This window comes from Heterodontus francisci, chromosome 47 (assembly GCF_036365525.1).
Source record: "Heterodontus francisci isolate sHetFra1 chromosome 47, sHetFra1.hap1, whole genome shotgun sequence".
NCBI classification, from domain to species: Eukaryota; Metazoa; Chordata; class Chondrichthyes; order Heterodontiformes; family Heterodontidae; genus Heterodontus; species Heterodontus francisci.
The window spans coordinates 5,583,111-5,595,973 of record NC_090417.1 but is presented as its reverse complement, the minus strand read 5'-3'; the positions used below and the strand labels follow the sequence as shown (position 1 = coordinate 5,595,973).

The following is a 12,863-nucleotide window of genomic DNA, read 5'->3' as shown; positions in this document are numbered from 1 at the left end:
ATGAGCCACTGCGTTTGAAATCACGGCGGCTTCTCTCTTGGCGCCCGTGCACGCGGGCCACACTTTTTATGTCCACCGCTTACTTCGGCGGCGGCATCTTAAAATACAGTCCTGAAAATCTACTTCAATTTTTTTTGTGTATTTTTGGTGACTTAAAGTAACTTTTTTTTTACTTTTTCTTTCTGTCTATTTTCTCCCCCTCTCTCTTTTTTACCTGCTCTTTATTTTGCTTTCTGTACCTGATATGACATTGAATTTGCTATTCTAACTGACCTTCCTGGTTCAGACTCTGCGCTGCTCATTAACAATTCTTCAATCTGTTTGGTTAATGAGGCACCCAGTAGCTTTCCCTATCCCAGATGCTCTGTAGAGGGTGCTGTGCTTTTTGACTGCTTGGCTGACTGCTTTCTACCAAGTTAACTCACGCAACCAGATCACAACCTTAAACAGGATGAGGAACATGCTTGTCTATGACTTAATGTTTGTTTATTTCCATAAAAAAAACAGGATTTTTTTGGATTCTGTCTTCGGCACATCATTTAATCCAATATGCCTTTTTAAAAAAAACATTTATTCATAAGATGTGGGCCATGCAGACGAGTTTGTAATAATTGTCCATCACTGATTGACCTGAATTTGTATGGCTTGCTCGCTAGGCAATTTGAGAAGTCCTTAAGGGTCAGCATAGTAATGTCCAGGCAAGTTACAGGTTAGGCAACACATTTCCTTCTGTGAAGGACATGAGGAACTTTTCTGACAATCCAGTCGCTTCATGGTTACTTGCTTCTGGTGCCAGCTCAAGCATTAGCACTGGAAATGGAATTTTGATTTGCACTAATATTACTGCAAATAACTTAGTTTTAATTCCTTCATCAGACACAAACAGCACTGGTCTGACACAATGACCCTTAATACTTTATGCTTACTGCGTACCTAGGCTTGTAATATTCACTCTAAAGGACACATATCTTTCTTGCAGAAATAATGATTTGGACTACCTTGAATTCCGGCTCTGGATTGGTCTCCATTCTGCCCTTCAGTGCCTTCTTCTTGTTGCCACAGACGCCAGCTTCATCATTAAGTACATCACCCGTTTCACAGAGGAAGGCTTCTCCATGCTTATCAGCCTCATTTTCATCTACGACGCCATCAAAAAAATGATCGGGGCCTTCAAATACTACCCTATCAACTCTGGCTACAAGCCAGACTACGTGACCATGTACAACTGTGAGTGTGTGGCTCCAGATTCAGGTGAGTCAGCTATTAACTTGGAACAGAGGGGAAAAAAAGGAAAACAAATGATTGAAATGCCAAACTATCAAAACTCATTTATGTTCTTCTACAGAATTTCACACCATATTTCTACTTATAGCTCATTTCTGTCAGAGATAAACCTGAAGTAGACCATTTTTGAACTACTTTATGTCCATTCAGGCTAGAGGATCCCATAGTTTATCTCAATAGGTGTGGCAGGAAATACACGACCACTATTTTAACCACCCACCTGCCGGTTCCCAACAGGTGGCCTAGGTGTTCAGGCTTCAAGTGTTGTCACACTTGCAGAACTCCCACTTGTACTGACAGGTACCAAACACTCTTAAAACTGGAGCACTTCATGCCAGAGAAATGTGCAAGCTGCTGATGCAGAAAGTGCATCACCAGGGTTTCTGCATCAGCACCTTCGGTAAACATCAGGGTTATCACTCTTGTACAAATACTCAGACACAATTATATATGTAGTGGATGCAATCACACCAGCAGCCCAGAAAAACAGGGCTGTTTTGGCCTGAAACTGTTTCTTGTATTATAAAGACAACTTATTCTGATCACAGGGAACATTCATCTCGAAATGCATTTGTTTTTTTGAATGGGCATGTTTTTGTCAACAACTATTCAGATGACTTTTGTAACTGATTATTTACTATTTTTATATCTGCTGCAAACTGTTGGCTGCTTTCAATCCTGGGTAAGTATCTTCGAGAAAACTCTTTTAAAGCCTGTCAATTTTTTTTCTCTTCCTCTCTCTATGTCTGAGCACTTTGACTAGACCTGGAAATGAAATTACTCACATTTAGGTTGACTTTGACAATGTTTTATCGTACCTGTTGCTTCAAACAAGCATTGGGAATGGAGGTTCTAGCATTAGAAATGTGTCATTCAGATGAATGTAGGTAAATCTCTCATTCGGACCCTTCCCATCATTTACTGTTTGCATATTGGAAGTCTGATTATTTTGAACCACAAAGGCACCATGCATAAAATAAGTGTCATCATTCTCTTGAGGAAGAACATTCCCTTATTGCCATTAGTAGCATTGCTGCTCAGATTACCAAAGGAACAGGAGTAGTCCATTCAGCCCCTTGAGCCCATTCCCGCATTCACTTGACACCCTCTATAAATCCCAAGGAGAAAATAGTTTCATTCGTGAGATTTAGTGGAAAAAGTTTCTCTCCATTACCTCCTTCATTTACCTGCCTTACTTCCATATTCCTGAATACCCTTGATTAGCAAAAATCTGTCAATCTCACATTTCATATTATTGTTCATTGAGTTAGCATCTACTGCGTTTTATGAGAGACCTCTACCACACTTTGTATGGAGAAGTGTTTCCTAACTTCTCTCCTTAATGGTCTGGCTCTGTTTTTAAGGTTACATCCTCTTGTCCCTGACTTCCCCACCAATGGAAAAAGTTTCTCTCTCTATCTACCCTATCAAATCCTTTCAAACTACTAAAATCATCAATCAGATTACCCCATAACATTCTCTATTTCAGAGCATTCAAGCCTGTTTTACCTCTCCTCATAATCTAACCCTTGGAGTTGAATCTTTGATGTCGTAAAACACCCCAAGGCAGTTCACAGTTGTATAATGAGACAAAAATTGTCTGATTAAAAATTAAGTCAGACAAAGTTCCATAGTTAGGGAACCATTTTAAATGTGGACAAGTTGCACAGATTGTACATCTCTCCCAGCATGCAAGCATTCTGCAGGATATTGAAATGCAATGGCCTCAATCTTCGCTCCCTGACTAGTTTGGAGGCAGACATTGCTGGACAGGTTGATAATTCTCTTGAAGATAGGAGTTTAAAAAGAAGGAAGGTGCTATGTTACATTTCTAAAGAGCAGATTCTTCCTTCGAACGAGTGCCATGTTTTGGGTTTTCAAGGGCAAACCTCTGTCTCGACAATGAACAGCAGCAGTAAATGTATGATCTAGAGGTTGAACAATGACACATAGTCTGCACAGAAACCTTTAGTGAATAAACAGTTTGTGCAGATCAGTGGACAACCTTTTGTTTACATTGCAAGTAATATGAATCAAATTGACTCATGCTGCCACTTGAAAACCAGGGTTTACTTAAGGAAAAACACTTGCAAATGCATTTAAGATGAAAGAGGAGTTAAACTGTTTATTGCAACCAGCTGGGTAATATATTTCATTTGATGGAGAATGCCTCTTTTGTCTGCGTATACATCTTAAACAGAAACCAGTTCAAAACTTTAAATATGAGATTTATAAATCATTTAAGCTTCCCAGAATGTTCAACTTCAGTTCCAAGTATTGCAGATGTTCATCGTTGTTTCCATTGCATTTAGATGTAATACTCGCATTTGCGGAGGTGGAAGTAAGATTGGATGCCTGATCTGCACCATTGGATTTTTGGCACAATTTCACTTGATATCCTCTATAAATCCAAGTAGAAAATAGTCTCATTAGTGAGATTTATTCTGCACTAGAATCTAAAGCCAACCTTCAGAGGTCTCTGATTCTCTGAGATTTTATTGCTGTGATTTAACCTTCCATTTCCTGAATGTTTGGGCTCATTCCTCCCTCATACAGCTTCCTTACTGCCTGTCTTTGGGTTCATGCTTAAATGGCAATGAATGATCTAGGGTGGAAAATTGGGATCAGTTGAACCCGTTGTTTGGGCACAACGGGTGCTTTTTGGGGATGAAAATGGTGTGCGATGCGTGCGTGCACGTTTCTGTTTAGTTTAGTTTAGAGATACAGCACTGAAACAGGCCCTTCGGCCCACCGAGTCTGTGCCGACCATCAACCACCCATTTTTATACTAATCCTACACTAATTCCATATTCCTATCACATCCCCACCTGTCCCTATATTTCCCGACCACCTACCTACACTAGGGACAATTTACAATGGCCAATTAACCTATCAACCAGCAAGTCTTTGGCATGTGGGAGGAAACCAGAGCACCCGGAGGAAACCCACGCAGACACAGGGAGAACTTGCAAACTCCACACAGGCAGTACCCAGAATTGAACCCGGGTCCCTGGAGCTGTGAGGCTGCGGTGCTAACCACTGTGCCACTGTGCCGCAGTGTTATGAATTCTGTTATGAATTGTGCAGCTGCCATCTTGGTAAAGGGCAACCAAGAGGGGTCTTTTCCCTCCATCTATAACAGGCTTAAATCCATTTGCAAATGTAAATAAGGGGCCTAACTCCTGCTCTGCTTCCTGCTGCAATTTGGCTTTGCCCTGAGGCAGCCACCACCAGTGCTGATTGTCTCTGGGGAAAACAAATACTAAACCTTACATCGCTCAATAAAGTTAAGTACTTAGCATCATCGCTGCTGCTCCCAGTCCCAAGATCTCTGACTTCACTGCCGACTCCAACATCCAAACCCCACACCGCCCCACCACCCGTCCCCAACGTCTCCCCTGTGCCAACCTCCTCGCTCCACCAGGAGTACTCCCAACCCTGACAGCATCCTGAGGCCTGTGATCTTTCTGCCCCATCCCCCACCAAACACTGATCATGGAATCTAAGACCCTCCCCTTCTCCTCCAGATCAAGCCATCCTACCCAATCACTTAGCTGGAAATGTGAGCACTAACCTGTGCGGGCTCCTGCCGCAGTGGCATTTACATTATGATGGGGGCCGAGGCCCACATTCTGGGTCTCTTGGGATCTCCCCATGTGAGCACGGGCAGGTAAGGTACATAAAAATAGGCCTGTGTGAATTTCTAGGTCATATTGTTTACCAGGCAAGCTATACAACAAATGAATCAGATTAAAAATGAGGACTGGCCAGGCCACAGATCTCACAAATGCAGTCAGTATCACAAACCGTACTAAACATTAGCTCATGATCATTTAGTTTCTATCTCCAGAGCATACTCCTCATGTCCAAAACCACTTGAGAGGAACCAAACCCTTCATCTTAAAAACAAAAAGAAAGACTTGCATTGATATGGTGTTGTTCATGACTTGAGGATATCCTAAAGTGCTTTACAGCCAAGCAGTACTTTTGAAGTGTATGTACAATTGTAATAGATTAGATTAGATTAGAGATACAGCACTGAAACAGGCCCTTCGGCCCACCGAGTCTGTGCCGACCATCAACCACCCATTTATACTAATCCTACATTCCTACCAAACATCCCCATCTGTCCCTATATTTCCCTACCACCTACATACACTAGTGACAATTTATAATGGCCAATTTACCTACCAACCTGCAAGTCTTTTGGCTTGTGGGAGGAAACCGGAGCACCCGGAGAAAACCCACGCAGACACAGGGAGAACTTGCAAACTCCACACAGGCAGTGCCCAGAATCGAACCCGGGTCCCTGGAGCTGTGAGGCTGCAGTGCTAACCACTGCACCACTGTGCCGCCACTGTGTTGGAAATATGGCAGTCAATTTGTACACAGCAAGCTCCCACAAACAGAAACGTGATAATGACCAGATCATCAGTTTTGGTGATGTTGATTAAGTGGTAAATAGAAAGAAAGACAAACTTGCATTTATATAGCACCTTTCAGACTGAGTGCGTCCCAAAGCGCTTTACAGCCAGTGAAGTACTTTTTGAAGTGGAGTCACCTGTTGTAGTATAGGAAACACAGCAGCCAATTTGTGCACAGCAAGCTCCCACAAACAGCAACGTGATGAGCAGATAATCTTTTTTAGTGATGTTGATTGAGGGATAAGTATTGTCCAGGACACCGGAGAGAACTCCCCTGCTCTTCTTCCAAATAGTGTCATAGGTTCTTTTACATCCACCTGAGAGGGCAGACAGGGCCTCAGTCATCCGAAAGATGGCACCTCTGAAGTGCAGCACTCCTTCAGTACCGTACTGGAGTCAGCCCAGATTTTCATGCTTAAGTCCTGGAGCGTGACTTGAACGCAGAATCTTCTAACACAGAGATAAGAGTGCTACCAACTTTGCCACAGCTGACATTGTGATAGTGGCCCAAGGACACAGAGAGAGATAGGACAGAAAGTAAGAACAACTTCTCTGCTTCTGTTCACAAATGAGTCACTTGGAGTAGTGGGAGTCAAGCCCAGCTCCAAATCAATCTCCTTTGCTATGTGTGCCAGCAAAGTCAAACACTTTACTCACATGGAAAGGAAGAGAAGAAAATGATGGGTTGTTATCACAGCTCCTAGATTTAGAGTTTTGCTAAAGGTTGGGTGTTTATGTTATTGGCTGCAATGGTTTATGAAAGCGCCCAAGAAGGGAATTTCAACCTAAACAAAGCCTGTCAGGCTGATATTTTATTAATGATACTAAACACACTATTTTGTTGCCTCACAGTGAATACAACTTTCTTCAATGCTTCAGATTCACTGGCCCTGAACAACACTAACATTTCTTTGGTAAGTTTCTGCTTTTAATTTCCATAATTTGAGCGTGATCTCAATAAGAGCTGTTGTCTTCAGTCTCCATCAGCAGGCAGGGCAGAACAGTTTGGGTCACAGCTTTCCACAGCACAAGAAAATACTGGAGCTTGAAAAGGCGTATCTTCTCTCTGCCCCCCCATAGCACAAATTCTCCTGCTGTTGCTTGCATCTGGGTGAAAATTTCTGGAACCACAAATGCACAACCCTCAAATTCAAAAGCACCTCCCAAACCTGCAACTAGAAAGATCAGGGCAGCAGACACATTGGAACACAATCACTTCCACGTACTATTTGACTTGGACATGTATAACCCAATCCTTCATTGTCACGGGCCAGTATCCTGAAATTCCCTACCTAAGATCAATGTGGAAGCACCTTCACCACACAGACTGTAGCGGTTCAAGAAGGAGGTCCAGCACCAGCTTCTCACGGGTAACTAAGAAGGGGCAATAAATTCTGGCCTTGCTAGTGACGCCAACACCCTGAGAATGAATTTTAAAAAGCACAGCACCTTTCAGGAACTAACATTTCAGCAGAAGAAAGTTGCTGTGACCTTTAAGTTGTGTGCAAGTTGCAAGTTGGAATCTTTTTAAATGGCACGCTGATTCAGGGTTAGAAAGGAGTTAAGCATAGTTTCACTGACAGTTTCGGAGCATGTTTTCAATGCATCTATGACAAAAGTGAGAGATCAAGCCTTTGCCAAGCTGCCTGGGTGGAGTAATCTGACCCAGGTGATGCCAGAGCAATTCAATTTTGTTGTCAGGTGCAGATGCCCAAAAGCAACAATTTCAGTTCGAAATATTGGAACTAAACAAAAATATTTGTGTGAGAATTACTATAACTGCAGGTATAAAACACCAAAACTGCACCTTCAACTCTGAGAGGTTGTCAATTCCCAACTAAAGCTATGATTAACATATGTAAGAACTAATGTATATCTTGCATGAACTGGCAAATTAATCATCACAGTTTCCCTGTGAATTCTGGAGTTAGAAAGAAAGAATTGTATTTCTATAGAGCCATTCATGACCTCACCTTGATCCACCGCTCATGCCTCTCATTTAAAATCCTTGTACATTTACGTTCCACTCAAATATCACACCAAGTTTCTCACTGAGATATCTTCTCTGCATTCTTCCCTCTGCCTCTGCATTGAGTGTCTTCTCATCCTCAGTGATTTCAACTGCTATCTTGACTCTTCTTGTTCTCTCTCCTCTGAGTTAACTGTCCTCCTTTCCTCCCTAAATCTCTCCTTACATATAAAAACACCCACAAACACAGCCACCCTTCGATCTTGTCATCTCATGCCGTCTCGCTACCCCAATCGTTACTATCACTGAAAAGGCAACTTATGATCTTTTCCTTGTGTCACTCTCTACCTACAATACCCTCCCGCCTCCCACTTCTTCCTGTATCCAACCCTGGAAAAATCTCTCTCCCAAGTCACTTACCTCTGCACTCTCAAATTCCCAACTAACTAGACTTTGGTTTTTAATTCATCAGAACATCTCACCAGCTAATCATTACTAAACGCATTCTCTCCACCATCTTTAATGCCCTTTCCCCCATTAGAACTCTTTCCCACTCTAAACATTCCCCCCACCTCCATACCCTCATCTCTGCTCTCTTATGTCCAAGGGATGCAGACTTGAATGTCTTTAGCAAACAACTGGTGAAACCATATAGATGGCTGGATCACATAAAGCGTTACTGGCTCCTTCTCTCCATTGCTAAAGCTATTCAAAGATTATCCTGAAAGACTAAAATAACATCAGGCTCTCCACCACAAACTGTCTTCTTAAAGCACCTTCCCTTGCCTCCAACAATAAATGCAATGAGCTCATGGATGGAAACCCTCCAGTCAGCTGCCTCTACTGCTTCCCTCCTCATAGCCCACCAGGCCAAACTTCCTCCAAGGTTTCCCTCTTGCCATAATCCTGAATTCAAACCTTTCTCTAGTTTCTCTTCCATCTCCCTTCATTCCCTCCAAGCTCATCTTGTTGATGAGACCCATCTCTTGCTCTTTAAACCCTATTTCTACAAATCTGCTGACTACTTAACTTCCCTTCCTGACTCCCATTTTAACTGATATTATTAATGGTACTGCCCCCCTCTCCTTCAAATCTTCTGACATCATTCCTTTCCTCTAAAAAAAAAAACCCTTGAATCCTCCATCCTTGCAAACTACCACCACAATTACAATCTCCCTTCCCTCTTCAAAGTCATTAAGCATGTTGCTGCTTCCCAAATCCGTGCCCATCTTTCTTCGAATTCCTTGTTTGAATCAATTGAAATGAATTTCACCCCTGCCGCAGTACTGAAACAGTTCTTACTAAAATCACAAATGACATTTCAGTTGACTGTGAGAAAGATAAAGTATCCTTCTTCACTCTTCTCTACCTGTCTGTCGCATTTGACATAGTTAACAACAAAATTCAGCTTCAATGCCTAGCGATCATCATTCAGCTCAGTGGGACTGTATTCACCTGGTTCCATGCTTATCTATTCAGTCACAGCCAGAGAATCAGCTGCAATGGCTTCTCTTCCTGCTCCTGCATCATTACCTCTGGTGTCCTCCAACAATCTATCCTTGATCCATTTCTATTTCTCCATTCTCTATGCGCTTCCCCTCAGTGACATCATCCAAAATCATGACATTAATTTTCACATGTCTGCTAATGATACCCAGCTCTATCTCTTCTCTCCCTCTAAATTGTCAGACTTCTTGTCCAACATCCACTATTGGATAAGCAGAAATTCCATCCAATTAAATATTAAGAAGTTAGAAGCCAGTGTCTTCAGTCCTCACCACAAACTCTATTCTCTTACCACTTATTCCTGGCATCCCCTGGCAACAGTCTGAGTTTGAACCTGATTGATCACAATGTTGGTGTTATATTTGACCCTGAGATAAGTTTCCTGCTACACATCCTCATAATCGCCTAGACTGCAACATCGCCCAATTTCGACATTGACCCAGCTGATCTGCTTCTGAAACTCTCAACTATGACTTTTTTTATTTGTTCTTGGGTTGTGGGTGTCGCTGGCAAGGCCAGCATTTATTGCCCATCCCTAATTGCCCTTGAGAAGATAGTGGTGAGCTGCCTTCTTGAACTGCTGTAGTCCTTCTGCTCTTAGGAAGGGAGTCCCAGGATTTTGACCCAGCAACAATGAAGGAACGGCGATATAGTTCCAGGTCAGGATAGTGTGTGACTTGGAGGGAAACTTGCAGGTGGTGGTGTTCCTATGTATCTGCTGCTCTGTCCTTCTAGGCGGTAGAGGTTTCAGGTTATGAAGGTGCTGTAAAAGGATGCTGAGCGAGTTGCTGCAATGCATCTTATAGATGGTACTCATTGCTGCCACTGTGCATTGGTGGTGGAGGAAGTGAATGTTGAAGGTGGTAACTGGGGTGTCAATCAAGCGAGCTGCTTTGTCCTGGATGGTGTCGAGCTTCTTGAGTGTTGTTGGAGCTGCACCCATCCAGGCAAGTGGAGAGTATTCCATCACACTCCTGACTTGTGCCTTGTAGATGGTGGACAGGCTTTGGGGAGTCAGGAGGTGAGTTACTCGCCTCAGGATTCCTAGCCTCTGACCTGCTCTTGTAGCCACAGTATTTATATGGCCACTCCAGTTCAGTTTTTGGCCAATGGTAGCCCCTAGGATGTTGACAGCGGGGGATTCAGCAATGGTAATGCTGTTGAATGTCAAGGGGAGATGGTTAGATTCTCTCTTGTTGGAGATGGTCATTGCCTGGCACTTGTGCAGCACAAATGTTACTTGCCACTTATCAGCCCAAGTCTGGATGTTGTCCAGGTCTTGCTGCATGCAGGCACAGACTGTTTCAGTATCTGAGGAGTTGTTACTGAACATTGTGCAATTATCAGTGAACATCCCCACTTCTGACCTTATGATTGAAGGAAGGTCATTGATGAAGCAGCTGAAGATGGTTGGGCCTAGGACACTACCCTGAGGGACTTCTGCAGTGATGTCCTGGAGCTCAGATGATTGACCTCCGACAACCACCACCATCTTCCTTTGTGCTAAGTATGACTCCAACCAGTGGAGAGTTTTCCCCAATTCCCATTGACTTCAGTTTTGCTAGGGCTCCTTGATGCCATACTCAGTCAAATGCTGCCTTGATGTCAAGGGCAGTCACTCTCACCTCACCTCTGGAGTTCAGCTGTTTAGTCCATGTTTGAACCAAGGCTGTAATGAGGTCAGGAGCTGAGTGGCCCTGGCGGAACCCAAACTGAGCATTAGTGAGCAGGTTGTTGCCAAGTAGACTTAACTCTACACTTGACTATTTCAGTGCACTCCTGGCCAGCCTCCCACATGCTGCCATCCACAAACTTTAGGCCATTAAAACTTTGCTGCTGTATTCTAACTCTCACCAAGTCTCGTTCACCCATCTCCCCTGTGCTCACCAATCTACCTTGGTTCCCAGTCAAGCAACGCCTGTATTTTAAAATTCTCATCCGTTTTCAAATAGCCCTGTGGCCTTTCCGCTCCCTATCTCTGCAATCCCGTTCAGTCCTACAACACCCCTCGATATCTACACTCCTCCAGTTCTGGCCTCTCGAGCATTACCGATTGGAACCACAACACTAGCGGCCATACTTTCAGCTGCCTAGTCCCTCAGCTCTAGAATTCCCTCCGTATATCTCTCTGTCTCCTTACCTCGTTGTTCTCCTTAAACCTACCTGTTTGACCAAGCTGTTGGTCACCTGGCCTAATATCTCCTTATTTAGCTGTGTCAAATTCCATTTCCTAATGCTCCTGTACAACACTTATGGTGTTTTGTTACATTAAAGGTGCTATATAAATGCAAGTTGTTGTTGTTGCTGTCCACCTGCAAGGGCATACAGGGCCTTGGTTTAACATTTCATCCAAGAGATGCAACACTGCAGCACTCCCTCAGTACTACCATGAAGACTAGCCTGGATGAAGTGCTCAAGTCTCTGGACTGGGGCCCGCTGAGCCACAGCTGACACTATACAAGTGTTGTATAGTGGGGGAGGCTGCACTGCTTGTGCAGTTGGAGCTTCTAACAAAGCTGGTTAAAGCAAAAGGAGTTTGACTCTTTGTATAGCCCAGATAATGCATATATCAGTTGAGAGTTTTCTTAAAGAATCTTGATGTTTCTTCTTTCTATTCCAAGTACAATGTTGTCAATGCCACAGTACTGGACTGGAGTCAGCTCAGCAAGACGGAATGCCTCAAATATGGTGGGAACCTAGTTGGAAAGTCCTGCAAGTATGTTCCAGACCTGGCTCTCATGTCTTTCATCCTCTTCTTTGGTACTTACTCCTTGACTGTGTCTCTCAAGAAATTCAAGTTTAGTCATTATTTTCCTACCAAGGTAAGTGCTCTGCTCAAACACCTGTGGCTTTTAGACTGTGCAAGTTCACCTCTCTCTTCCTTAGGCCATTGTTTTCTCCTTCTTGTTGGGTCTCTATCAATCTAACAGTATCTCCAGCCTGTTAAATCGGCAGGCAATGTGAACCCAAGGTCTTTCCTCACCCCAGTGGCCTGAAAGCCAGGCACCTCCCACACTGGCACTAATTTTGTACAGAGGCATGAATCAACGTCCTGTCTATCTGTGCAAGACAGCCATGATGTGAATCAGCAAAAACAGGGCACCAGAATTAGTCCACTGGCTGGAAAGTGTCTTGCCGACAAGCACTAAATCAGGTTTGTTAAACGTTCTTGGAGTTGCTTCAAAAGTGCAGAATGTGCCACTCGCTTATTGTCCGTGTTCAAATATCATTCATTTCAATTTTGTTTTCCCAAGTTTTTGAGAAAGTTGCTTTGAAGAAGTGAGGTTTAAATTCACAATCCAGCTTCTGTCAACCTGATTTCCAGTGTCAATTAGAAATGGAATACTTTTCATTTTCATGTTAAAGCAGTCAAAAAACATGTATTGTATCTGTATTCAAAAATGAAACAGAGCACACGTCCCAAATTCTGAAGTCATCTTTGAGTATAAAGGCCTGCTCGGGTTTGCAAATGAGACCCAACCCGAGCCCGAGCCGGCCCGAGTCCTTCCATTTTTCCTGCGCCCGACCTGACCTGACTCGACCATCAGTTAACTTACCTTCCGTTTTTCACTTTGCTCCTTACCTGCACAAGCTTAAAATAACAGTAGCAAAAACACCTTTAAAGTCCAAAAAGTAAATTAACATTAGAGTCACTTACCTGAGGTGGTGCTAGTGTGTGT

At 43.3% G+C, this 12,863-nt stretch overlaps 1 protein-coding gene across 1 annotated transcript in view; it reads left to right on the top strand.

The window, feature by feature from the left end:
• Window positions 1-12,863, top strand: part of LOC137357123 (electrogenic sodium bicarbonate cotransporter 4-like) — a 69,956-nt gene that overhangs the window by 35,503 nt on the left and 21,590 nt on the right. Inside the window, exons 12-14 of the mRNA XM_068023174.1 lie at window positions 980-1,251; window positions 6,561-6,622; window positions 11,805-12,005. Of these exons, the coding sequence (XP_067879275.1) occupies window positions 980-1,251; window positions 6,561-6,622; window positions 11,805-12,005 (535 nt within the window). The remainder of the gene's footprint in view (window positions 1-979; window positions 1,252-6,560; window positions 6,623-11,804; window positions 12,006-12,863) is intronic.